General features: G+C 38.1%; 2 protein-coding genes across 2 annotated transcripts in view; one reads left to right on the plus strand and one right to left on the minus strand.

Moving 5' to 3' along the window:
• The window catches only part of LOC114245667 (putative chitinase 10), a 25,749-nt gene extending 14,256 nt beyond the window's left edge, over positions 1-11,493 (plus strand). The window contains exons 2-6 of the mRNA XM_028177916.2: positions 4,013-4,137; positions 4,726-4,839; positions 6,258-6,393; positions 8,096-8,216; positions 9,392-11,493. Of these exons, the coding sequence (XP_028033717.2) occupies positions 4,013-4,137; positions 4,726-4,839; positions 6,258-6,393; positions 8,096-8,216; positions 9,392-9,566 (671 nt within the window). The 3' untranslated portion in view covers positions 9,567-11,493. The remainder of the gene's footprint in view (positions 1-4,012; positions 4,138-4,725; positions 4,840-6,257; positions 6,394-8,095; positions 8,217-9,391) is intronic.
• Positions 11,485-27,787, minus strand: LOC114245642 (aldo-keto reductase AKR2E4). The gene is made up of 9 exons (XM_089733555.1): positions 27,681-27,787; positions 26,110-26,211; positions 25,663-25,733; positions 25,207-25,306; positions 19,499-19,609; positions 14,702-14,872; positions 13,547-13,738; positions 13,145-13,253; positions 11,485-12,660 (listed from the first exon to the last, which is right to left on the minus strand). Exons 1-9 carry the CDS (start codon positions 27,723-27,725, stop codon positions 12,545-12,547), a joined length of 1,017 nt encoding a protein of 338 aa, XP_089589681.1. The 5' UTR covers positions 27,726-27,787; the 3' UTR covers positions 11,485-12,544.
• Between the last annotated feature and the right edge of the window lie 150 nt (positions 27,788-27,937).

Raw genomic sequence — 27,937 nt, forward strand, 5'->3', positions numbered from 1 at the left:
GTGTAGTGTTGTGTGGTTTTCTTAATTTTTCATCCTTAAAACAGATTGCTCTTGTAATAGGGAATGCTGTATATAAGAGATGCGACATCTTCAACGTTTATATTATATATGTAGGGGAACGATACCCCGCCCCGCTTAGCTTACTATGCATTTATAGTAATGAGTAATAGACGTTAGTCCATAGATTATACACTTAATTTATTCGAGCGTTAGTCAGTCAGTGGTCAGCGTGCAGCGATCCACAGCGGTCGCTGACGCGAATAAACATGTAATAAATACGTAGTGTTTTATTGATCGCTCCGATGAGGTTTATGGAGGACAACACGCAAGAAACAACGAACGCACACGCCTCCTCTTCCTTCATCACCCTAGAAACCTCACATATATATTTTAAATTATCATAAATTATACTTCATTAAAATACTGGATGCTACTCGTTGCTAACGCTCGCGCTGGCCCTTAACAGGTATACTACTCCTCGCATTCACTCTCGCTCTGTCTCTTTCTATTCCATGGTAGCGTTAAACGTTTAACGCAACCTTGTTGGAAGTCGCATCAGAAGTTTCACTTCAAAAAGCTAGCTTAAATAGCATACCAGACTAACTATTAATTTCGTCTCCTCTTTTTATACCAGTCAGGGTATTAGGGCGAAGTTAAAGAATTATGTACTTGTGGTAGGTCCTCTTGTGAGTCCGCACGGGTATGTACCACCACCCTGGCTATTTCTGCCGTGAAGCAGTAATGCGTTTCGGTTTGAAGTATGGGGCAGCCGTTGTAACTATACTGAGATCTTAGAACTGAAATCTCAAGGTGGGTGGCGCATTTACGTTGTGGATGTTTAAGGACTCCAGTAACAACTTAACACCAGGTGGTCTGTGAGCTCATCTACCCATCTAAGCAAAAAAAAAAAATGTATCATCATTGGTCCTTGGCGCGCATGCAAAATGTCAAGCTATTTGAAAATAACTCTCAAAGATTACATTCACGTTTTAACCAAACAAACATACAAACTTACCAAGCTAATAAAAGCATTTTAATATATATATATACAGTTTTGGTTTACACAGAAAAATATTCAAATGCTTAAAGGGATTTTGTATACTTCTTTTTTTTTCTTCACCTTATCCCATTAGATGGGGTCGGCACAGCAAAATTTTCTCTTCCATTCTCTTCTATCAGCCGTCAGCTCAACACTCCTCTTTCTCTCATATAGTCATTCACACACTCCATCCATGTCTTCTTCGGTCGACTTCTTCCCCTCAACCTTGCACTACCATTTCCATACATCTCCTAGTCACATGCATCTCCTCTCTACGCATCACATGTCCATACCACGCTAACCGTCCGCTCTTTAATTTGTTGATTACTAGGGCTACTTTCACACTTCCTGTGCAGTCCACGTCTATAGTAATTTCATTATATTGAAACCTGAATCCGCTATGACTAACATTAAATGAATGAAATACAATTTATAAGTCGAGTATTACCTATGCTAAGAAAATCCTTAAATCGTCAATTTTCGATACGGTTAATTAAATTGAAGACAAACTTTATGATTACAAACATTCTTTCTATAACTATATTATTATTAGATATTCATACAAACAAGTTTAGAACTTTTTTGCATACAAGTGAAAATATAGTTTAATTGGTAATTTAAATTAAAATAAAGAATTTTCTCACATGTTTTTTTTAGGTCTACGTGTATTATTTTAGTTTCAAGGTGTTGCCAACTATTGCACTGAAGTTTGTGCCTATAGCTGAGGGAACATTTGCCAAAAAATTTGCTAAAACTAGCCCTAGCAAAAGTAGTTCTTCGCAGAATCTATCACCGGCTCAGAATCGCGACCCACTGAGAAGATCCGGCGAGGAACTCAGTGGACTTTTCACCTATCAAACGCATCACTGCTTCACAACAAAAAGTTCGCATGGATTTTTTTTTTTTTTTTTCCTACATAAGCTGATAGCCTTGAGAGGCTATGTCAGCGTAACCCTAACTTTAGTAGGTGAGCTCACGGGGCTCAACCTGACGATGTTGCTAACACGAACCCTAGCAAGAGCCGTGCTTCGCAGAATCTACCACCGGATCGGAAACGCGACCCACTGAGAAGATCCGGCGAGAAACTCAGTGGGCTGTGTCTGAGAGTTAATTTACTCGTCGAGCCCTTCGTCGCAAGCGACGGGTTCGACGAGAACGGTGACCGGTGCTTGAAGTACCTAAAAGCACCGTTAGTGGATCGGGAGGATCCGAGATGACGTGTTTTGGGCGACGTCGACTGCTTTCCATTCTGTCCGCAGGATCGGGAATGTAGTTACCGGCGGCCACGATGAGAGGGTTCTCGTGTCGTGCCGCTTTATCGAAGTGGCGCATGGACGCCGACTGTAAATACTTACTGATGGACTTTAAGTCCAGGTCGTCATGGAGGTCGACGTTCCTGACGAACCACGGGGCTCCGACGGCTATCCTGCAAAAACGGGATTGAATGATTTGGAAGGATTTTAAGTGTATGCGGGCCGCGTGAGCGAACACTACACTTGCATAGGTCATGACGGGGCGTATGCAAGTTTTGTAGAGTGTCACCTTATTTCTAAGGGACATTTTACTTCGCCTACATATCATCGGGTAGAGACGTCCTAGAATGAAGGCGGCACGATCGCGTACCGTCTTGATGTGGGGGCGGAATGTCATCCTACTGTCGAGGGTGACGCCTAAGTATTTGACCTTCGGGGCCCACGGTATGGGCTGGTCGAACATCGTGATCGGGCGAACGGCGGGGGCGGGGTTATTGACGCGTTCGCACGGAAATAGCGAGTTTTTCTTTCATATCAAAATGTTACATAAAACAGTGTGCTTAGTGTGAGTTTTTTAACGTTCTCGATAGCGTACGAGTTAGCCCAATTTTGTATGCAGTTGGAACAGCGCCCCTGGCGGCAAACGTAGGCAAACGTTCCCACTCCATACACATATGAGCTAACTTATACGCTATAGAGAACGTTAAAAAACCCGCACTAATAGCACACAGGACATAATTTTGAGTGATGAACGAATTTCGATCATTCTCGAACATTAGTAGTGATAGTTCTATTTCTTTAATCTATCCTCTGAATAATTAAAGGTCAAGTTCGGATTTTTAAACCTATAAAATAATTGTTCCGTCACAGTCAGTTGTGTAGTCAATTAACGACTAATGTCTTCCGTATGATAGCGGGACTTCACCGATGAAAGCTAATGATAAAATGAACAAGATTAGAAGGCACGTATTGTAGCGTGATTCGATTTGAATTTGAAGTTCAAGGTTTTACGACACACGTTTTTTTTAGCTATTGCATAGCTTTTATGGCGGGCTTTGAGCGCGGCGACCGAATCAAGAAATTCCGTAACGAAAATAAAATCTAGCACCCCCCACTCTCCGCCTACCATGTAGCTCGTGTTCAACACATTCACACGTTGCGCTTGTGTAGTGTTTGTGAATAAGCGCGCGGCGGGACGTCGCACTGCATGCGCATCATGAAAATCTGCCCATCCTCTCTCGCCCGGTCTAGCTTATGAGTGTGAAGGGGACAGTTAATGTTTTGCTTTTGTTAATGTTTATAAATATAGCGTGGTCTTATTTTATTATTATTGTTTTAATACTAAACTATTAATGTCTAATTATAATTGCATATGTTGATAAAAAATGCTATGCAATTACTGCGGCAGTCCCCGAGTGCCACATGTGTTTTTTTCCGTACCTATTCGCTGGTGGGTGAGCTTACGGGGCTCAACCTGAGAGTGTACTAACACTAGCCCCAGCAAGAGCAGTGCTTCGCCGAATCTACCACCGGATCGGAAACGCGACCCACTGAGAAGATCCGGCGAGAAACTCAGTAGGTGTCGCCCGCAACTACTCGTCAAACATCGGCTTAGTTCGGGTGCTTCGGCCGAGTCGAAATGTCATCGCTCGGATTACTTTTACGAGTCGTGAAAACCAAAGGGAAACCAATTGAACAGCCTAAAATTCTCTTGTTTCAGGTAAAGCCCTTAGTCTCTTGCTGTTGACCGGCGTCGTGTCCTGTGCTGAAAACGCTACAGAGAGAGTGTTCAGGACTTTTAACAATGTCGATCCCAACTCACTGTCGTGCGACCCAGCGGGACATGTAAGTTGATTCGAAGAGTGATATTAATACGCTTTTATTAGCTTCAGACGTATTTATGTTTGTAACGGAATCTTTGAACATGATTTTGACCCCCTTTCAAAACGTCGGATTAACTCGAAATTAGGTATACTTATTAAGGACCAATGACAATTTAATATTATGAAAAAAAAATTAAAAAAAAATTGAATCAAATCAAATCAAATCAAAATTTATTAGCTAAAACGCGGCTTACAAAGTTGTTGATAGTTATTTTATAGAACAGCGTGTTTCTACTTCATCGTACAGGTTAAGTACCACCGCCCCGCCTATTTCTGCCGTGAAGCAGTAATGCGTTTCGGTTCGAAGGGCGGGGCAGCCGTTGTAACTATACTTGAGACCTTAGAACTTATATCTCAAGGTGGGTGGCGCATTTACGTTGTAGATGTCTATGGGCTCCAGTAACCACTTAACACCAGATGGGCTGTGAGCTAGTCCACCCATCTAAGCAATAAAAATAAAACCTACCTAAATGCGGTCTCACAAGACCACCAGTTATAAAACCTATTGCCTCTAACAAGGTTTTTGTTGATGTCGTCTTGTTTGCCCCAGGTCTTCCTGCTTCTACCACACTTCCGTGACTGCTCGAAGTTCTACATGTGCGCTCACGGGGAAGAAGTGGAATTTAATTGCAACGGCGGCTTGATATTCGATTTCGAGTTGCAGGTAGATTCGGTTGAGATCTCGCAATCATAAGATAAACGCAATGTGTTTAATATCGGCGAAGTTCCAAAGAAATCGTTTCTTCTTCTGCATCGTTCACTCACTACTGAGGATGGCGACCACATTTGACGTTCTTCCACTGTGCTCGATCATGGGTGGCTTGGACTGCATGGTACAGACTATCACCAAGTGCTTCTCTTGCTAGATCTGACCATCTGGCTGGTGTTCTGTCCACGGCGTGCTTGCCCTCTATGCGACCCGCAATGAGCTTCTCTAATTCATGTCTGGGAGACCGCATGATGTGTCCGAAGAAGCTCATACCACGTTCCCGGCAGATGGAAGAGAGCCTTTTTCGGTAGTCTAGCTGCCTTAGAATGGACTCGTTTGGTCTCATGGCCGTCCACGGTATTCGTGGCATCCTCCGCCACACCCACTAAGAAATTGTTTACGTAAGATAAATAAACAAGAGACGAAGCGACATAAGGCTCGACGAGTGAATTAACCCATAGACACAGTCCACTAAGCTTCTCGCCGGATCTTCTCATTGGGTCGCGTTTCCGATCCGGTGGTAGATTCTGCGAAGCACTGCTCTTGATAGGGTCAGTGTTAGCAACACTCCCGGTTTGAGCCCTGTGAGTTCGCCTACACGTCAAGGAGAAGCTGAAATAGCCTCTCAAGGCCTATCAGCATAGGTAGGAAAAAAAAAGAAAACACAATCAAGTCGAATCGCACGAGGTCATCTGGTATGGTATTATATACTTTTAAATAAACCGTAAAAGTATTTAATTATGTCCACATCTTTTATATCCTACCCAATCTCTGATATCCTAAGGGGCTAACTACTCAAGGACCGGTAAGTGAGCTCACGGGGCTCAATCTGAGAGATATTGCTAACACTAGCCCTAGCAGTGCTTCGCTGAACCGGATCGGAATAACTCAGCGGGTATTATGACCGTCAATCGTCATAATCGAAGAGACGAGACATCATCCATGTGAACGCATCCCGCAGACGATTACCAATTTTTCTAATGAAATATGTACTCAATAAATGTTCACCATTGACTTCCACGGTGAAGGAATAACATCGTGTAATAAAAATTAAACCCGCAAAATTATAATTTGCGTAATTACTGGTGGTGTCCTACCTGGTGGTCTGTACCTACTGGTGGACCTCTAGTGAGTCCGCGCGGGTAGGTACCACCGCCCTGCCTATTTCTGCCGTGAAGCAGTAATGCGTTTCGGTTTGAAGGGCGGGGTAGCCGTTGTAACTATACTGAGACCTTGGAACTTATATCTCAAGGTGGGTGGCGCATTTACATTGTAGATGTCTATGGGCTCCGGTAACCACTTAACACCAGGTGGGCTGTGAACTCGTCCAACCATTTATGCAATAAAAAAAAAAAGTTTTGTTTTTAACTTAGACATGCAACTGGAAATGGGCTACGAATTGTACCCTTCGTGTGGTGAAAGAGGACATCGACACTGAAGGTTCGGGCTTGGGTTCCGGGGAAGAGACCATCGGAATATTTGGTGAAGAAGTAGAAAATGGACCTATAGGTGAGAGATGTTTGGTTTTTTATTTATTTTTATTGCTTAGACTAGCGGCCCGCTCCGGCTCCGCTCGGGTCTTTAACAAAAATTTCAACGATATTTTACGTTGTTTTGTATTATTAAATAAAAGAACACTTATTGCGGCATAACTATAATAGTTAGACATATGCTGACGCGACACTTTTTGTAAAATGTAATGTGTTCTACAAATTCGTAGTACATTGTTTTATTCTATCATCAATAGTTTTCGCAGGACACGCGATGTAAAGAATATTTTAGGTAATTCTTTTACACCTTGGGTTACATTATTGGAGTTTTGAACATTTATTACATACATTTACATTTTTGGAAATAATTTTTCAAATCGATTCAGTAGTTTCGGAGCCTATTCAATAAAAACAAACAAACAAAAAATATTTCCTCTTTATAATATTAGTATAGATTAGTATAGATGAGTGGACGACCTCAGGGTCCACTTAGTAGATACACGAAAAAGGGAAGATCTTCCACCGAGCGGGTGATATTGCTCGGTAGACCGACGGTCCGAATGTTGTTGTTCGGAACTTGTGTATATGCAACCTTATCTTGAAAATGTCGTAAGCGAGATTCAGGCATCTGTCAGATAACTTGTGTTCTATGATGGTTACCCGCAACAGTGTTATGTGGCGACCGGAGCCCATAGACATCTGCGACGTAAATGCCGCCACCCACCTCGAGTCATGAGTTGTAAGGTCTCAGTTTTAACAGTACAACGGCTGCCCCCACCTTTTTTTATTCTTATTTCTTCGATGGGTGGACGAGCTCACAGCTCACCTGGTGTTAAGTAGTTACTGGAGCCCTTAGACATCCACAGCGTAAATGCGCCACCCATCTTGAAATATAAGTTCTAAGGTCTCAAGTATATTTACAACAGCTGCCCCACCCTTCAAACCGAAACGCATTATTGCTTCACGGCAGAAATAGGCAGGGTGGTGGTACCTACCCGCGCGGACTCACAAGAGGTCCTACCACCAGTAATTACGCAAATTATAATTTTGCGGGTTTCATTTTTATTACACAATGTTATTCCTTCACCGTGGAAGTCAATGGTGAACATTTGTTGAGTACGTATTTCATTAGAAAAATTGGTACCCGCCTGGAAATCGAACACGGGTGCATCACTCAACGCGAATGCACCCGACGTCTTATTTTGTAGGCCATGACGCCTTCAATGTGGTAGCCGGAGCCCATAGACATCTACAGCGCCAATGTCGCCACCCACCTCAGGACACGAGTTGTAAGGTATCAGTTTTAACAGTACAACAGCCGCCCCCACCCTTCAAACGAATTACTGATTCACGACAGGAATAGGCAGGGTGGTGGTCCGGGCGGATTGGCAAGACGTTCTACTATTGAATGACATAGATCATGTGTTTAGTATTTTCATTAAAATAATTGAGCAAGGTCGTAATCACTACATAGTATAAAACAAAGTCGCTTTCTCTGTCCCTATATCTGTCTGTCCCTATGTATGCTTAAATCTTTAAAGCTACGCAACGGATTTTGATGCGGTTTTTTTAATAGATAGAGTGATTGAAGAGGAAGGTTTATATGTATAATAACATCCATTAAATAGTTGAGAAATCAATAATAAATTACAGTTTCCGAAGCGAAGCGAAGGCGGGTCGCTAGTAACGTTATAATGTAATGTCGAGATGTATCGGTACAGATATCCTCACAGCAGACTCAGCAGGCACAGTGAGGCCGCTGTCTCCAAGTAATTTGAGGTTCTTCAACCACGAGCTGAACTGCCACAGGGCTGATGCTGCAGCGAAACAAGTGGCCTACAAGTACGTATATAATATTTATATAATTAACTTAATGCACAGAAGTACAATGGCGGGCTTAATGCAACCAAGGGTGGTGTAGAGAATCCTCTGGTTGGTGCTTATCTTAATGTGAGAATAACCAAATTGATAATAATACTTCATATATATACAAACACATATAATCACACACAACAACGTACTTACACAATCTTATATCGTGATAATAATATAAAATTTACACATATTATTATATCTATATATATTATAATCTCTATCATATACTCATATATTCACATACGTATTCATATATACACTTAAAATATAACAAATTTATCAGAGAAATAGAAGAATATATACATATATAGTACAAGAAAATAGTATATTGCACAGAACACACCACGTAATATATAATTATGTAGGATTGGTAAGAACGGAACATAATATGAGAATTGTGTGGAACTAAGCGTTAAGAGGTGAGTAAGAGAAAACGGTAAGAAAGGGAAAAGAGAATGACAGATAGAATGACAGAGAAAAGAAAGATGACAAAAATGAGCAATCTGTTGAAAAGATGTTAGTAATTTTTTTATTATTATAATAGAGGAGATTTTGGCAAATTTATAATAATATAATACTAGAGGTCTCGCAGTAGTCGAAATTCGACTATAATTAATTGGAATTGTAAGTTTGTACACTATTATGATTGTATTTTATACTTCTATGATCACAAATTTCGCCAAGACTACACTATAAAAAATATTAACAAAGACAAACAATATTTAATCTATTCTCAATTTGACAACAGACGTCAAGAACCAAAGTTTAACAATAAATAGTATGCATGCGTGTGTGCGTCAAATACATGGTATGTAGTGTGTGTAATGTTTTCTTTATTGATTTATTGTATCTTTTATGCATTATTTGAAAAAAATATTAGCATTGTGCACTTCTTCTCTAGATTCTCTATAAGTGTGGAAATTTTCATACTCCTCCGTTCGCGCAATTTTCGTAAAAAGGTATACAAAGTTTTTGCTTCACGTATTAAAATATAGATTAATAGGTGAAGCAAAAACTTGAAATGAAATTTCCCACACTTTAATAATTTTTTTAAATTATGCATAAAAATACATTAAATCAATTAAAAAACATTACTAAAAAAGAAACCTTCAAGCCGAAACTCATTGTGTGTGTTGTTGAAGGGGCGATTGTCAGCGGTACTGGCGGTGCGTGGGCGGCGTGCCTCAAGCCATGTACTGCACGGATGGACTCTTCTTCAACGAGCTGACGCAGCAGTGTGACTTCGAGGCCAACGTCAAGTGCGGCGTGATACCGGACGAGGAGCTACAAGGCGAATTCATTGTGTACAAAAACTAGGTTCATTGCGCTTAATAAACGATTGGGTTGCGATCTGCGACGGTGCTGACATCTGTGCGCTGCGGCCGGAAATAAGACGCCGATAAATCTATTCACACGTGGTAGAAGTGAAACCTTAAAAAATTAAAATACAATTATCCTAAATGTCTAAGTATATGTAAAATTTTGTCATTAGTAAATACATAATTGTAAATCATCTTTTATAGTATGAGGTAGCGCCCTCTGTGAATTGATATTTTAACTTCACGTCTAATGTGTTCTAATCTCTTCTATCTATCTCTTCGTCTAATCTCATTCTCTCGCCGGCTGAATCCTATACATTTATGTGTTTGTGTCTCTATGGACTTATTTTTTTGTTTCATCGAGTTTGTAATCACAACGATTCTAAAGAAGTTTCACTCCAAAAAACGTACACTGTACAAAGGCAGTGTCTTTTACGAGGATAATATTATATTAATTTACGTCGGCAGTTTTTAATGGCGAACAGATTGAAGGCTCCGAATAATATTTTGTTAGCCAGAACGACATTTCAAATTCAAATGCAAAAAAAAAAACGTTTTGGAATAAAATGTAATACGTAGATCGACTCACTCAATTATAATCAAACTTATTGATGATTAGGTGTTTTCTTTATACACAATCTAATGTTACGAAAACAGTTTCATAGTTTAATAAATATACCTATGATCAATAAAAAATATAAAAAGTTATAATAACTTGACAATTTCCAATGTTGGCGGTGGACGAGAGTTCATTGAACTTCTCAATTCTAAGCGACGCGTTCGAGTGAATGCGACGCGATGCAATGTGATAAAAATATTAAAATAGTGTATATTGTATTGATTTTCGGATGTGTTTATTATAAGCGGCTCGCCCCGGCTCCGCTCAGGTCTTTAACAAGAATCTGAACGATATTTGACGTTGTTTTATTTGTTAAAGTAAAAGAACACTTATTACGGCATAACTATAATAGTTAGACATGTGCTGTCGCGACACTCTTTGCAAATAATAATATTTTCTACAAAGTTGTAGTACATTATTTTATTCGATCATCAATAGTTTTCGCAGGGCACGCGATGTAAAGAGTATTTTAGGTAATTTTTTTTTACACCTTGGGTTACATTATTGGAGTTTTAATAAGGATTCTCAAATTTTTTCAAAAAAGATTTATAGCCTATGTCACTCGGGAATAGTGTAGCTTCCAAACAGTGAAAGAATTTTTCAAATCGGCTCAGTAGTTTTGGAGCCTATTCAATACAAACAAACAAATCTTTCCTTATTCTATATCTATATCTTTATTAGTACAGATTTCGAATGAACGTTTTGTATGATACTCGACTGCACTCAGATAGCCCGATGGCGCGGTAACACTTCCGCTTGTGCGAAATGTTGTCAGCTTTAGAAATTTGTAATCGATTAGTTCCGCAGCCATGGAAGGTACTGGAAACTGTTGAAACTGTGAAATTTAATAGACTGTTAATAAAAATATTAAACTGTGTAAAACTGTGTTTCGTTTGAGTCTTGAATCTAGAAAAATATGTACTATGAATAATGTTGTTTTGTAAATAAAATATGTGCTATTTAATGTAAATTGTTTATTATGTTATTATTTTAAATTTTGATTTACATTATATATTTAATTTTTTACGAGTTACATCTTCATCATTAGAGAGATCAGTGATTTTCATTTATTGATTAATATAAAATGTTTATCTATGTAATCGTTTTTAGGACGGGAAGTTTTAAGTTTTACTACATCCTAATCCATATTTTTATGATGAAAATATTTTTTGTGTACATGTAAAGAAGTAACACCTATTTGTCAATTCGTAATAAAACAAAACTACTTAATGTGTTTTTTTAATTACCTCTCATAGTTTGTAATGATATTATTGAATTAAATAAAACACAAAAACAATAAATTTTATACGATTGTTTTATTTTTGTTTTTCTCCGAAATACAGGCTTACTTATTGCTCTGACAACATTAACATGGATGTCAGAATATTTGCTAGTACAGTTTTAATAGCATAGATAACAAAATTAATATTTAATAACATAGTCATTACACTTAATATGCATAATATTATTATGTATTGATTTACCGGTTAATTTGGTAGATTATAATAGTGTTGTTTGAAAACAGTACTAGGTGGTAGGCAACGGTGTGGAACACTCGACAATATGTGTGTCGCCTCAAAGACAGCTTTTTTATTTTATTTTTATAGCTGAGATGGATGGACGAGCTCACAGCTTACCTGGTGTTAAGTGGCTACTGGAGCCCATAGACATCTACAACGTAAATGCCGCCACCCACCTTGAGATGTGAGTTCTAAGATCTCAGATTAGTTTAAATAAGTTAGTCAAATAAGTGAATCTATTAGAACATAACAGACGATTCCCTAATACTAAATCTCCTAGCTCCGGAATAAAAAATAAAAAAAAATCGTGGTTTGTAATAGAAAAATTCGTAATTTAATTTAAAAAGACAATATCTGCTTAATAATCTTACATAGCTTGCACTTAATCGATTGAATTAATTAACATGCTATTATCAGCTCGTCCCGTATCAATATATCTGTTTAACGAAATGTTTCAAGGTAATTTTCAGCAACTTCGAGACGTGAAATTAACTTGGAAATTCGTATCGAGAATCGATAGCATACATACAAATTTCGGGATTAGTATCCTGACCAGGATTATTAGTACCTATTATTTATTAATATCAAAAACTGTTCTTTTGTCTCTTGTTTTAGACTGCCCATTAAACTTATCGTGTTAACTGGTTTGTGTTTGTGTTCATTTTTATTATTTTATTGGTGTATCTTTATGGTATACCGTTAGCGTCTATGAAAGCGCTCGCTAACAGTTTCAAATTCTGTTTGGCTGTTAAATCACGTTTACCTTGTTGGGAGCAATTCACTGCGCAGATTAATTAACTTAATAACTATCATTTTAATATTTTATTTTAAGTGCTCTCAATTTGCCGATCCGAAAGGATTGTCATGAACTTGGTCACTCTTCTCGAACGGATAGTAAGGATGATCCTGCCAGAAAGACATACCGACTGTGCGTTTCTCCTTGTTGAAGGTACCTAGAAATAAAAAATCCTATTACTGACTGATACTGAGATCTTAGAACTTATATCTCAAGGTGGGTGGCGCATTTACGTTGTAGATGTCTATGGGCTCCAGTAATTACTTAACACCAAGTGGGCTGTGAGCTCGTCCATCCATCTATGCAAAAAAAAAAATACTCTGTACTATCCTATTATTCCCATTACTCTGTACTATGTCTTCTTTTTTGGGTGTACATAAATAAATAAATAATAAATATATTTATTCGCTTCGTTTTGCTGATAACGACCTGATCTTTAAGTCTATAGACACCGAAAAGTGTACTCTTTGAGGTCGGTGTCTTTGATTAGATTTAAGTCTTAGTTCCTGTGATCCTGCCGGAGTTAGTAACTTTGTTAAAGATGACCTATCTTAGTAGTAGAAAAGTTTGTTCCATAATTGAATGTAAGCAGAGAAAGATTTCGTAAATGCGTTTTATCAAATAATGCTGTATTCACTCACCAATTTTATTCATATCTTCAGATGACAAATTGAAATCGAAAACGTCAATGTTTTCCTCAATGCGGTTCTTTTTAACTGATTTAGGGATTGGAACTACCCCCTTTTGGATCTGAAATCGGAAATACCAATAAATATTTTGGGGGTTTATGTTGACTTTTTTACTGTTTTAGATTTGCAGCATGCCTTGTGAAGAGGTATTGCAGAATATAGACATAAATTTCTCCATGTGTTAATGCTGAAGACATAATAATCATGGTAAATATGCGTTGGGCTTTAGAATGAACCATCGCTAGTGAAAATAGGCTTAAAGGTAGAGTTCGATATGAAAATAAGTTAAAATAGTACAAATTGGTGGTTTGATAAGATCTCTGGAATTGCTAGCCAAAAATTTCATATACTCACCAAATACCGAAGAACGATTTGTGTAACGCTTTTTCCGTGTTTTTCGGCAATGGCCACGAGCGTGGGGTCGTCGGGACGTAGTGTAGGTGAGCTGTCATGGAACATCGGGCCGAACGGGGAAAACGCCATAACAACTATGCCGTTACGTTTGCAATAGTCAATAAGTTTATCTTGACCAAGATGTAGATTCACCTGAAGTTTGAATTAGAGTTAAAAGATTTGGAATTGCAATTGAGAAGAGCTGTGAGTACTGTGTACTGGCGATTCCATTACTTAACTAGGATCAGCCTTAACTAGGATCACAGTAATTTAGAGGAGCTACTCTGGCTTTATGGCTAATGGGAGAGCTCATGGGGAGATATCTGTTTACCATCTGCCCTAGTACGATCAATGCTTCGCTGTATCTAACATTTTATCGGAATCACGGTCTACTGACAAAATCCCTTGAAGCTCTTATTCTTAGGCTTTTGTTCATAATAATTTATTGATATTTTATATAGCCGATGAGTCTGACCGATAACTAAGTTTTCTTATAATATTCTTTTAAAGATAATAAATATGTAATAAGACCATTAAAATAAATTATTTTATTGAAGCGTCTAAAACCTAGTTAAGTAGTAAGGGTGTCATTGGGCACTTGCCCGGTGTGCTGAGTGATGTGACTACACCATGGATTAGAATCCGGGAAAAACATATATTTTTTTAATCAAAAGAAGTATGTATCTATTGAACTACTAAATTGTTTCTAATTATGCACGTCCTAACAGGTTATGGGCCCAGGACGCGTCCAGAAAGTTAAATAGAAATGATTTAACGATTAATTGTTTTACTAGGCGTAATCCGTTGTGTCGAAATTATTTCCTGATTTTTTTAAGTTGAAAAAACTTCGAAATGGCTTCTATAAAGATAGATCCGCTTTGTGGCGATAATTATGCACGTTCTAACAGTATCTAATACGTGTTCACAAATGGTTACCACAATGAAGATTCAGCATTGTTCGATAATATAAAAACCGAAGCATTTATGTATGTAATGTAGGTAGACACTGGCACAACTTAAAGGGTTATTTATTAAATTTTGAGATTGAACCAAAAATATTTTGGTTTTTATTATCCACCCGAAAAACAATTCATCTATAATCAAATAAATACTTACTTCCACTTGTAAAACTGAAGGTTTTCTTTGGCAGTTCTCTAATATTCTGTCTATTTGTGTGGTGTTGAAGTTAGATACGCCTATAGATTTAGCTAGGCCTAGTTTTTTAGCTTCCTCCATGCCTTTCCAAGTGTCCTGGTAATCTACAATGTCGAAACCTTTGAATCCAGGCTGAAAAAAAAAAAACATTTTACTTGACGAAACTTGCAGAGCGAGAAAACCTTTAAAATAGTTTATTTGCTGCTGATATTGTTAATACGTGAAGAAGCCACGACCATTTCTGGCTAGAATACGTTGCTTGGTTCAATTGAGATTTAAGCAGTGGTTGAGCAGTCTATGGACTCCGCGGTCCTGTGTGCTTAGTGCAAGTTTTTTAACGTTCTCGTTAGCGTAAAAGTTAACTCAAATTTGTATGGAATTGGAACGTTTGCCTACGTTTGCCGCTAGGAGGGCTATTCCAACTGCATACAAATTTGAGTAATTTTTTACGCTATCGAGAATGTTAAATAGCTGGCACTAAGCATACTGGACATATTTGAGAAGGAGATGCAGATAGACATGGGTTTTGATGAGACCAGGTCTCGATTCTCGTGAGATCACAGAAGATCTATGAGGTCACTATCCTATGCTTGAGTGATTGTGTTCAATTCTGTCGATGGCAGAAATAAGCCTGACTTACGTAGACCCACAAATCGCCATACTTTCAGACAAGGTTAAATAAAGTTTTTTTATTTTTTTTTATTGCCCTTTTAGGTAGACGAGCATACGGCCCACCTGATGGTGAGTGGTTACCGTCACCCATTCCATAGCCGGAGGGGAGCTCATTCCATAGCGGGATGGTACGTGGCAAAAAAGACCTCTGGAAACGCACTGTGGATGACCGCAGTGGCTCCAGGTAGTATGGATAAACTCTACTCCGGTGGCGGGCGGTGCGATGGTAAAAACGAGATGCCGGTATCATCTCGAACAATTCCTCAGAGCACTCCCCATGGAACATACGGTACAAAATACAGAGGGAACCGAAGTCCCTCCGCAGACCCAGAGGCTCCAAACGATCCGTGAGAATGGGATTATCGACAATCCGAACGGCCCTCCTCTGTATGGAGTCAAATGGAAGAAGCTGGTATTTGGGAGCCCCGGCCCAGAGATGGGAGCAGTACTCCACGCGAGGCCGGACTTGTGCTTTATAAAGCAAAAGCCTTTGTCGAGGCGTGAAGTACCGCTTCGCTCTGTTGAGGACTCCCAGCATTTTGGACGCCAACTTGGCTTTGCCTTCCAAATGACTCCGAAACTGGACATCGCTCGAAATGTCGACCCCAAGTATCCCAATACTCTCGGAAGGTTGCAGGGATACTCCTTGGAATTGCGGCGCCATGACAAAGGGGTCCTTCTTTGGAGTGAACGCGCAAACTTGTGTCTTTAACGGGTTGAATTGAACCAAGTTCAATTCACCCCATTTGGAGACTCGCCCCAGAGAGCTCTCCACTTCAGACACAAGTTTTGATCGTCTCTCTTGCACCACGCTACGAGAGAGACTCTGATGGCCGATATATAGCGCATCCCCCGTGCTGTCATCCGCATAGCAATGCATGCCATCAATAGACAGCATGTCATTGATATACAGGATGAAAAGCGTGGGGGAGAGCACCGAACCTTGTGGAACGCCAGCGTTAATGGTCATGGTATCAGAACAATCACCGTCTACAACGACCGTGATGTTCCGCCCATCCAAAAAGCTAGCGATCCACTTGCAGAGACCCTCGGGGATTCCGTAAGATGGTAACTTCGACAGAAGTGCCCTATGCCAGACCCTGTCGAAGGCCTTCGCGATATCAAGGCTCACAGCAAGAGCCTCGCCCTTGCTCTCCAAGGCTTCAGCCCACCTGTGAGTAAGGTATACAAGAAGATCGCCAGCTGAGCGACCGTGACGGAAACCGTACTGTTGGTCACTGATCAGCTGGCGATCCTCCAGATACTTCAGGAGTTGCATATTAATTATTCGCTCCATCACCTTGGAAAGCAAGGAAGTTATCGCGATAGGCCTATAGCTCGATGGGTCCGACCGGTCACCCTTCTTGGGGATAGGGTGGACGTGGGCGGTCTTCCATGAAGACGGAACCCTGTTAGTGCAATAAGAGAGGCGATACAAACGCGTAAGCGCAGGCGTCAGCTCAGGGGCACACGTTTTTAGAACCACTGTAGGGATGCCGTCTGGCCCACTCGACTTATGGACGTCCAGGAGTCGGAGTTCCCGCCTGACTGCACACTGTGTAAAGCAGATCTCCGACAGGGAACTATCACACCGGAGGATGTTCGGTGGTGTGGCACCCCCGTCGTCCACAGTCGAGTTCGAGGCGAAGAGTTTGACCAGAAGGTCAGCCTTCTCTTTCGCACTATGGGCCAGACTGTCATCGGACTTGCGTAGTGGTGGGAGACTAGACCTGCAAAAGTTACCTTCTGCAGCTTTGGCGAGCGACCAAAAAGCACGGCTCCCAGAGGGATAGCTCTTCAGTCGCTCGCCAATTCTAGCAACGTGCTCCGATTTCGCCCTGGCAATAACCTTCTTGTAGGACCTGGAAGCGGCGTTATATTTCCGCCTTTCCTCTGAGATGTTAGGATCCCGACGTCTCCTAGCATCATCCCATGCAACGTATGCGGACCGCTTGAGGTGTGCAGCATCCCTGCCGGCATTGTTATACCAGGGTCTGCTGCGACCCCCAACGGGCACTTCAGAGGAGGGGATAAACAATTCCATCCCCTGAAGCACCACGTCTTTAAGACGGTCCGCACAGACGTCAGGATCAGCAGAGGAAAAGCAGAACCGACCCCATGGGTAGGATGCGTAAAACTCACGCAATCCATCCCAATCTGCTGACAAATACTGCCAAACTCTTCGATACCTGGTCGTCGATACCTGTAGAAGAGATTAATTCGAAACGATTATTAGGTACACGCATACGGACAAACAGGTTTATGTTCTATCTAGTATGATTATAGTCAACATTGATCTATGGGAATACCGCCGCCATCTTAAGACGTAGGTAAGTTTGACGTTTGTATTGCACACTTAAATCATTTCCCAATTAAATACAAATTAATATTAAGCAATCAATGTAATCAAATCTTAGTTATATATTATTTTTTATTTTTGTTGTTAATGCACTGTAGATTGCACCTATAATTGAGGTGACATCTGCTATGAACTTTTGTCAATTTGTCAATGTTTGTTTTGTATTGATGATCACTTTGTTGGTGCAACTTAATAAATAAATAAACATATAAAATTATATTACACAATAATTTCAAGTTAGGAATGTGTGTGTGTGTGTGTGTGTGTGTGAAAATAATATTGTTTTTTTTTTCTGATTTCGAGTGAAAATAGTTGATGTCAATAAATAAAAATAACATATTATTGTGAAAGAAAATCGTGAGTCACCTATACGAGCGGATATCTCCATCTTGGAACGCCAAAAAAAAAGGTTTATCATCGAGATCAAGGGGCTTAATGGAAAATAAATTATTTATATAATTTTAATCCTCTTGTCGGCTAATTAAGTATTTTACTTGCCGCAAACGATCGTAATCGTGCAATAATTAATGACACAGGTAATCTTATTAAGGCGATTAAAATTCGGCCATATTGCTTTTCGCAAACGCGACTCATGGAGTTTGGTGATTGATAAGTTTCAAAAAGTCTTACTTTCTTATGGCTCCTCTTCACAATCGGCCATGATGGGCGATTGTAGAAACTCACGATAGTGTAGAGGGCATAAATGTCTGTGATCGGCCATCATGGCGTCGTGTCGGTAGATCAAAGGAATGATGGCCCATGATTGTGTGAGTGTCCACACCATCGCCGATTAGTCAGGATGTAGATGTCTCGTGTGTATGTCAATTGTGTCGACTACAAAACTATGGTTGCGTGGACCTTGTTTTGTTCCGATTGATAGCCATCACCCACCACCTTCCCTTCCTCCATCTTGTTTATCGTTATCAATAGGCAGCGGCTTGGCTCTGCTCCTAGCATTGCTGAAGTCCATGGGCGACGGTAACCATTCACCATCAGGTGAGCCGTATGCTCGTCTGTCTACAAGTGCAATAAAAAAAAAGAGTTTTCACGATTCTTTTTTCGCGCACATCAACTAAATGACTATATGAGCTAACTAAAAATATTGCCGCCGCCGCGATCTCCTCGATTTCCATCTTCGATACCTAGACGTCTTAACATAACAGTAGACAGCCAGTAAATGAACGTTCACGATTTCGTGGAGAGCTGCCCTATAATGGCGGCCATGATGGACAATTATTTGTTAGTCCATCATGGCCGATTGTCAAGTGGAGCCTTAACATTCGCTTAAGATTACTTTTCGTGTAGTACTTAATGTTTATTTTTAAAATAATTTCGTCTAATATCTATCGGTTGTGGTAATGTTCTTTGCCGGTTAAATTTCACATTCATTTAATTAGTTTAACTTTGTAAATATAAACGAATAACATCGTGTACCTAATCAAAATCAAACACGTAATTACCGGCGGTGGGGCGTCTAGCGAGTCCGCTCGGATCTGTTTGCTTAGTGCGAGTTTTTTAACGCTCTCGATATCGTAAAAGTTAACTCGAATTTGTATGGAGTCGAACGTTTGCCCACGTTTGCCGTTAGGGACGCTGTTCGAACTGCATACGAATTTGAGTTAACTTTCACGCTATCGAGAACGTTAAAAAACTCGCACTAATCACACTGATGTAGCTAGGCAGCGATTTCCTTTACCGAACTATGCAATAAATAAATTAGTACTCACATTAAAAGCAACTGGATTGTGTATCAAGTACAGATCGACGTAGCTCATGTTCAATCTCGCCAAAGACTTCTCCAATTGTTTCACCACGTCTCTCTGGTTGTCCATTGGTAGCTGAAACAAGGTTACGCTACTTCGACAAAGCGGCGCGACCCGATAACCTTTTTATCGTGGCCGCCGCAATTAGATATCCGACCCAAGCGACGGGACGACGCAAATCCGCCGTCGCCCGATACATGTCTTGTCGGATCCCCCGGATTCACTCTCGGTGCTTTTAGGACCCTCAAGCACCGGTCACCGTCCTCATCAAACTCTTCGAGTATGAAGTTTCTATATTAACTGTACCTATACTAATATTGTGGACGTGAAAGTGTCTTTGTTTGTTTGTCCTTTGGCGACGTAACGAAATAGTTTTACTGGTGGTAGGACCTCTTGTGAGTCCGCGCGGGTGGGTACCACCACCCTGCCTATTTCTGCCGTGAAGCAGTAATGCGTTTCGGTTTGAAGGGTGGGGCAGCCGTTGTAACTAAACTTGAGACCTTAGAAATCATATCTCAAGGTGGGTGGCGCATTTACGTTGTGGATGTCTATGGGCTCCAGTAACCACTTAACATCAGGTGGGCTGTGAGCTCGTCCACCCATCTAAGCAATAAAACGAAAATAAAAAAAGTTTTAGGTACATAATGACAGTCACATGGGTTACTTTTTATCCCGAAGGAAATATCTTATTCGAACGGAAAACATTTTTAATATATTTATCAAAAAACACGTGACGCATTAGAAAAATTGACAATCTTTCTAGTAGTCTAGTCAACAAGTTCAAAAACGTGTTAAATAGACATAAAGCTCCTAAAAATATGTACGATAGCTCATTGGATGCGGAATGATGTCTACAAAAATGTTTTTTAAGGGCTTATTAGCACATAAAAAATTGCGATTGTTATAAACAAAATAAGATTTAAAAAAAAAGGAATTTGATTTTTCCTTAATAATTTCTAAAATAATGATATTTAAGGAATTTTGAAAAAAGATCCTGAAAGAGGAGGAAATTTCCAATAAAAAAGTCCCAACTCCCGGAATTCTATCTCTATTATTTATAAAAAAAAAATAACGCTAAAAATAGCGCTCCGCGCGGTCGCTACGGCATAGGCGCGCAGTCTAAAAAGCCGGTATATCGCCTAAAATAATTTTTTTATAGTATTAAATAACAATTTAAAAATTTGAATAATTTATGGTGTAATCTAAACACTTGAAGGAAAAAAACCTCGGTGAAAAAAAAATTTTACATCGATTTTTAAAAAAATTACACCATTGTTAATTAACTAACTTTTTTCCAATCTCTGTTTTTATAAATTACGGTATAAAAGTTACAATAATTCATCTATAAATTTTTCCCTTCGTGGAGCTCTTATCATTTAAGTACTTAATAAAGTTAAGCAAAAAAAATTTTTTAATCTTTATTATTTTGATAATTATAATTTTTTTTAATTAACAAAAAATTTAATTTCTAAAAAATGTTATGAAAAAAATTTTTTTTTCGTAATATCTTAATATTGCTGTTTTTGCATCTACCATAGGTTTTAATTAACATTTAAAAAAAAAAATTTACGCTATTTGTTAAGAAATTGTTTATAAATAAATAGACTATTTTGGGATTTAAAAAAAAAAAGAATTACCGTCTTATTGTATAGGTGAAATAAAGATTTAGAAAAAAAAAAAAACTTAAATAAATGTTTTAATTGTTTAAAATCGTTTTTTTCATATTTCAATTGTTTAAATAATTAGTTAAGAAATTATTTTTTTCTTAAAAATCATCATTGACTCTTTTCAGCGGATTAACAAAGAAATACATTTTTTTATAAATAATTTCATTGTTTATTAACTTAACAATTTGTTATAAAAAATTAATATTAATCGTTATATTTTTTTTCGAAAACTACAAAAAAATATAAAAACAACCATATATATAAAATATAGAAAAAAAAAATTGTATTTTTTACAGCATTTTTAGATATTATATGATAATGAAATTACAGCCGTTACATAATTTGTCAAGCTATAAATTGTTATAACTTTTAAACTATAAGAGATACGGTAAAGGACACTCAGGTCATTTTTATAAAGGATTTATTTATCTTTAAAATAAATTCAAAATCGATCCTGTAACTATTGTTTATCAGTTATAAGCATTTGTTTATAAAAAATTATGATTTCTTTGATATTTTTTGAAATTTCATAGCTTATAATTTGTTGAATAATATAGATACAGCTACGGACCCAAAAACTTTTTTGTTCTATGATAAAGTATCTTTCTAATTACGTATAAATCATAGAAATATATAATTTTGTTTAAATAATATACTAGTTTTAATTTATACTTACCTCATTTACATTCTGCTATCGATCAGTTTTCATTTATTTATCAAATGCTTATAACAACTGTCCGCTGGAAGCGGATATAAAGATGTCCTATCTACAGAATACGTAAAATGACCTATGGCCCACTGAGTTTTTCGCCGGATCTTCTCAGTGGGTCGCTTTTCCGATCCGGTGGTAGATTCAGTGAAGCACTGCTCTTGCTAGGGCCAGTGTTAGCAACACTCCTGCTTTGAGTCCCGTGAGCTCGCCTACATGTCAAGGAGAAGCTGAAATAGCCTCTAAAGGCTAACAGATAAGGTAGAAAAGAAATAATGACCTCTGTACTATCGGAGTTAAGCCTACGAACCCATCGAACATAAGTATTTCTAAGAACGAATGAACGGGTAAGTACCACCGCCCTGCCTATTTCTGTCGTGAAGCAGTAATGCGTTTCGGTTTGAAGGGCGGGGCAGTCGTTATAACTATACTGAGATCTTAGAACTTATATCTCAAGGTGGCTGGCGCATTTACGTTGTAGATGTCTATGGGCTCCAGTAACCACTTAACACCATCTGAACAATAAAAAAAAAAGATTAAATATATAGAAAACTTAAAATTAATGTGAACCTTAATTTAGTATTTTATTTGAATTTTACTTATTTTCCGTTTGCCAATCGACAAAGGCCTCCTCCAACCAAGTTCCTAAGAGCAATGTCAATTATCACTTTCAATTGTTTTATAATTGTTAGGTAGGTGTCACCTTTATTGTGTACCTACACAAAGGAAAATGAGTGTCGGTTTTATTACAGCGACGCTTTCAACTTGCTTGCTTGTTAGAATTTCGTATTTAACTCTGTATACGAATTCACGCTTTGCCGAATATTCAGTGGCTAGATTTACGTTGTAGATGTCTATGGGCTCCGGCAACGACTTGCCATCAGGAGACCCGTGAGCTCGTCCACCTATCTAAGCAATAAAAAAAATAATTAAAGAAAATTTAAAATAATTCTGTCATTAGCTTTTATTGGCTATTGACGGTAGAATAATGAGATGAACATGTTTTCTTATTAAACCTTTTTGATTGAAAAAAATATATGAGGAATAATAAATAATTTTTAACTACCAATATTTTTATTTTATTTAAATTAAAAATGTTTGATATTTGTTTACCGTCAAAAGACGTCATCCTTGGCTTTATTGAATCTGATACTCTAGCCTATATTATTCACTCTGTGTGCGTGCCACTGAAGTAGGAAACCTATGGAAATGAAACGTCAACAAAAAATTCGTGCCACTGTGACGTCATCTGGCCACAAAACATGGCGGTTTTAGTGCTGCCCAGAAGATTTTAATGTTAGTAGGTTTTATCGATAAACGTTCTTGGCTCATTTTATTTTAAATATTGTTGAGTATGAATGTATTTGTAGAATTTATACTTTAATATGAAGTAAGTATATTGTTATGTGCAAAGATGATGTGATTTAGATATTATGTGAAATCTAAGACGAGTTCGTGCTTCAAATTTGCCAAGTAAACGATATGACCATTTTTTAAATTTGCTACACTGATTTTATAAAGTTGTCGTTTGCCGCAAAACATAAAGATATGGCGTAGTACAGTGCCATCTGCCCATTTCTAGCATGCTGAATGTTATCGTATTTTGAGTACGTGTTTTTCTTAGACTATTACAATCTATTTTAATTGTTTTGCTGACTCCGTAACACACTACCGCAGCGCACCTCAAGGAAAGTGCGCCGCACCATTTGAATCACTTTCACTTGAGAGTGATTCAAATTTTAAACTTATCAAGGGACCGCCTGATTAAAAAAACATCTACAGAACATTTATTCGTTAATAAAATTACAAACGTCATTCCTTGTGACTTCCTCTCTAAAATCACTTAAGTATTAAATATTTAACGAGTTCACAATAGTGTTTTACTCACTGCGGAATAAAACTATTTTATTTAAATAGTTCCGACGACTTTCTTGAGATCCTATAAAATATGTTTTAATTATTATTTTTGTATGTTTTAAGCATGATAAAATAAGAAATTTTATATAAGCAATCATATTAAATCGATATCAAAGTCAATAAATAATGTACAACCCAAAACAGACGGCCGAACTGACGTGACAATGACATTTGGCGCGCTAAACATGGCGGATTTTCGGCCTCATTAGACGGAGACGGAGATATTTACGTATATTCATGTTTCATTTTATGTACGCACTGAAATACTGTTATATTGTTTTCCTGCGAGTTAAAGTGCTGAGTAAGAACGAGATAGATATATGTTTATGTATGTGCCTTCAAAATGGGTGCTATTTATATAAGCAATTGTACGTATAGAACAATATGTCGTGTCCCTACTATATAGGTCTATGGTGCGTGCGTGCTCAAATGTCAGTTTTGTTATATGTCTAATGTCATACACTTTTATAATTTCAATCCAAAGCCTATAAATAGGTTACTACTAGGTCTAAAACACTTTATATTATTTGTTAACGCTTATTTCATAGAAGAAAAAATATATTAATTATTTATTAAATTGGTTATATATGTTCGTAAAAAAACATACAAAAAAATAATTAAATCGCAACTTATGTTTTTTTTGTTATCAATGTCCAGAAATGATTGATAATTGAATTGACATATTGCGTAGGTAGGTACGACTGAAGACTTTTTTCCTATACACCAAGGAACTTGTTATGAATAATCACGCAGAAGTTATCTAGAGACGATTAAACTACTCTTAAACTACCAAAGAAATTAAGAGACCTAGACGACTTTCATTTTAAGAAAAAAAAAAAAAAAAAAAGGTAATCTTATTAGTGAAAATTATTATCACATAAATGATTTTCTTAGGGACGACATTGAAAATAAATGGATTTCTTAATTATTAGTTGAACTGTGGATGAATGAATGGTAAATTAAATAATATCATAATTTCTTGCACTGCGCTAAAATTCGCATGTCAAATAATGACAAAGCATACACCAGCTGCTTTTAACTTATGTAATACTAGCGACCCGCCTACTCTTCGCGTCGGAAACTGTAATGTATTATTGATTTTGCCACTATTTAATGGATGTTATTATACACATAAACCTTCCTCTTCAATCACTCTATCTATTAAAAAAAACCGCATCAAAATCCGTTGCGTAGTTTTAAAGATTTAAGCATACATAGGGATATAGGGACAGAGAAAGCGACTTTGTTTTATACTATGTAATGAAGTCATTTTCACTATGCTTAGCGAATAAATGATTTCTTTCTTTCTGTCTTAAGATAGATTCTTTGTTCAAAATATTTCAAAATGGCGTCGTTTCGCGCCTTCGCAAGATCGTTACCTTAGTCACGATGAAGATGTCCTCTCTCGGAATGCCAGAGGCGCGGACGGCCGCTCCTATCTGATCTTCGTTTAAATACAATGCGGCCGTATCGATTAATCTGTAATTTAAATTAACTTCTTAACCTTACAACTGAAGCAGGGTAGACCAGAGACTGGTTAGTGGTGGTGGAACGTCCTGTGAGCCCGCACGGGTAGGTACCACCACCCTGCCTATTTCTACCGTCAAGCAGTAACGCGTTTCGGTTTGAAGGGCAGGTCAGCCGTTTTAACTATACTGAGAACTTAGAACTTATATCTCAAGGTGGGTGGCGCATTTACGTTGTAGATGTCTATGGGCTCCAGTAACCATTTAACACCAGGTTGGCTGTGAGCTCGTCCACTCATCTAAGCAAAAAAAAAAAACATATGTATATGATAAGTTATTATAGGTAATCTTTTTGTTTTTATACCCCACCTATATCCTGCTTCTAAAGCCCATTTAACTGGCATCTCCGCGTCCCCTGGCTTCACTTCTTTCTGTCCTTTCTGTGAAAAAGAAAACAGTCGTTGAGAAAATGCGCCTGATGCTACTTCGGACCTCAGAACGGTCTGGTGGAGTATGTACTAAATACATGTAACAAAAATCAAACCCGCAAAACTATCATTTTCCGTATTTACTAGTGGTAGGACCTCTTGTGAGTCCGCACGGTTAGGTACAACTACCCTGCCTATTTCTGTCGTGAAGCAGTAATGCGTTTCGGTTTGAAGGGCGGGGCAGCCGTTGTAACTATACTGAGATCTTAGAACTTATATCTCAAGATTGATAGCGCGTTTACGTTGTAAACGTCTATGGGCTCCAGTAACCACTTAACAACTGGGTTGTGAGCTCGTCCACATATATAAGCAATTAAAAAAAATGTACCTCGTCGAACCCGAGGAAGGTGCCGAGACCCAAAGCCGGGATAGAGTTACCATCGTTCAGCGGGATCTTTGGAGCTTTACCACCACCAGTGGTCGCTTCCGACTGAAACAAGAATTTGTAAGAAATGTGATATTATTGGGGCGTGAATCGAAACACAGTAGGTCGAAGTCTTCTCAGCGGGTCACGATTCCGATCCGGTAGTAGATTCATTCGCGAAGCAGCTGCTCTTGAGTTGTTAGGTCTCCCTCGGAAGCGCTCGGGCAGCTGTTAGCAAATCCCGCCCCTCCTGGCTGAGCCCATGCTCGTCCACCTGTCCTGGTGAAATTGGAAAGGCCTCCAGACCACCAGTAATCTCTCAAAGAAAATGCAATTCACTCACCTTAGTTCATTTAACATTCAGTCGAAACTAATAACAGCGTAACTGAAATAACTTTTACGGTTTATTAGATACGATTTTATTGGCATTAAGAAGTGCATCGTTATTGCGTCGAGTTCGTGACAGTGGCAACAGTCTTTTGAGAATCATATCGAGCAAGATCGAGGGACTGCTGGTCAATAGCCTTTGCAGTAGGCATTTGGAAGGAGAAAAAAATAAAATAAAAAATGTAATGGTTTAAAATGTATATATATAATGAGAGTTATGTGTTAGATTTTTTAAGTCACTAACATAGATATAAGTAATTACTACTAACAAAATGTTATGGTTTTAAAAAACAAAACTGAAATAAAGAATTAATAATAATAATAATTATAATATTATTTCCGTCGTCGTTGGCGACAAAGAAAAAAAGTTATAAAAACCGAAACGTCGGAATGACAATGACAACAAAAAAAACGCGGGATTAAATCGTAAAATTAGTTTTAATTGCGTTTCAAATTCGTGTAAGCTGAAGAAAATAAACTAAATTAAAATCGTTTTAAAGACTTTACTTGTAAAAAACAACGTAGCCCTAAAAAAATTGTAATTGCATAATCTTTTTGGGAGCTTTGAATTTATTAAGATTATAAAAAAATTCGAAAAAAATGTAGTCTTAAAGTGTTCAAATCAAATCAAATCAAAAAATTTTTATTCAACATAAATGAAAGTACATACTTGTTGAATGTCAAAAGAACTACCGCCAATTCACAAGAACTAGCCTCCGTCCTGAGAAGAATTGGCAAGAAACTCAGCGGGCATGTTTTTTTTTTTTTTTTTTAATAAATTATTATTTATTAATTTTTTAATATTACATTATTTTTTTTAAATATGAGTTTTTTACAATGAGTATTATAACGTAACAATTACTACAATATTGAAATGCCCGGAGCGAGCAACTCATTCCGTGTAATTCCGTGTTCCGTTCTTTCGTTGAATTCGTGTGAAGACTTAGAACGGAATATAAAATAGAATACATGATAAAAAAGATTGTATTATGATAGTCAATAAATATTAAAAATAGTTACTAAAAAAGAAATTAGACATATTTAAAAAAAAAACTTTTTAATTAGATCAGCGAAAAGAACGGGTTCTTGGGTTTTTGTTCCAACAATTCTAACAAATATTATCTCTATGTTAATAATAAACAACATACCAGATGAACAATTAAAGTTGTTATAACAAACACGGTGCACCTCATTGTGCAAGGATACTGACTAACCTAGACAAGCTCTTGAGTTGCTATCTTATAACGTTGGTTAAAGGATACAGCTTTGTGCGGAGATATAGCGGCAGCGGTTATCGCTCCGCTTATGAAAAATCTCCAAACTCACTTTCAATTTACTGTTGGTAGGACCTTGGTAGGTACGGTGAAGCAGTAATGCGTTTCGGTTTGAAGGGTGAGGCAGCCGT

Source organism: Bombyx mandarina, chromosome 02 (genome assembly GCF_030267445.1).
Source record: "Bombyx mandarina strain Sakado chromosome 02, ASM3026744v2".
NCBI classification, from domain to species: Eukaryota; Metazoa; Arthropoda; class Insecta; order Lepidoptera; family Bombycidae; genus Bombyx; species Bombyx mandarina.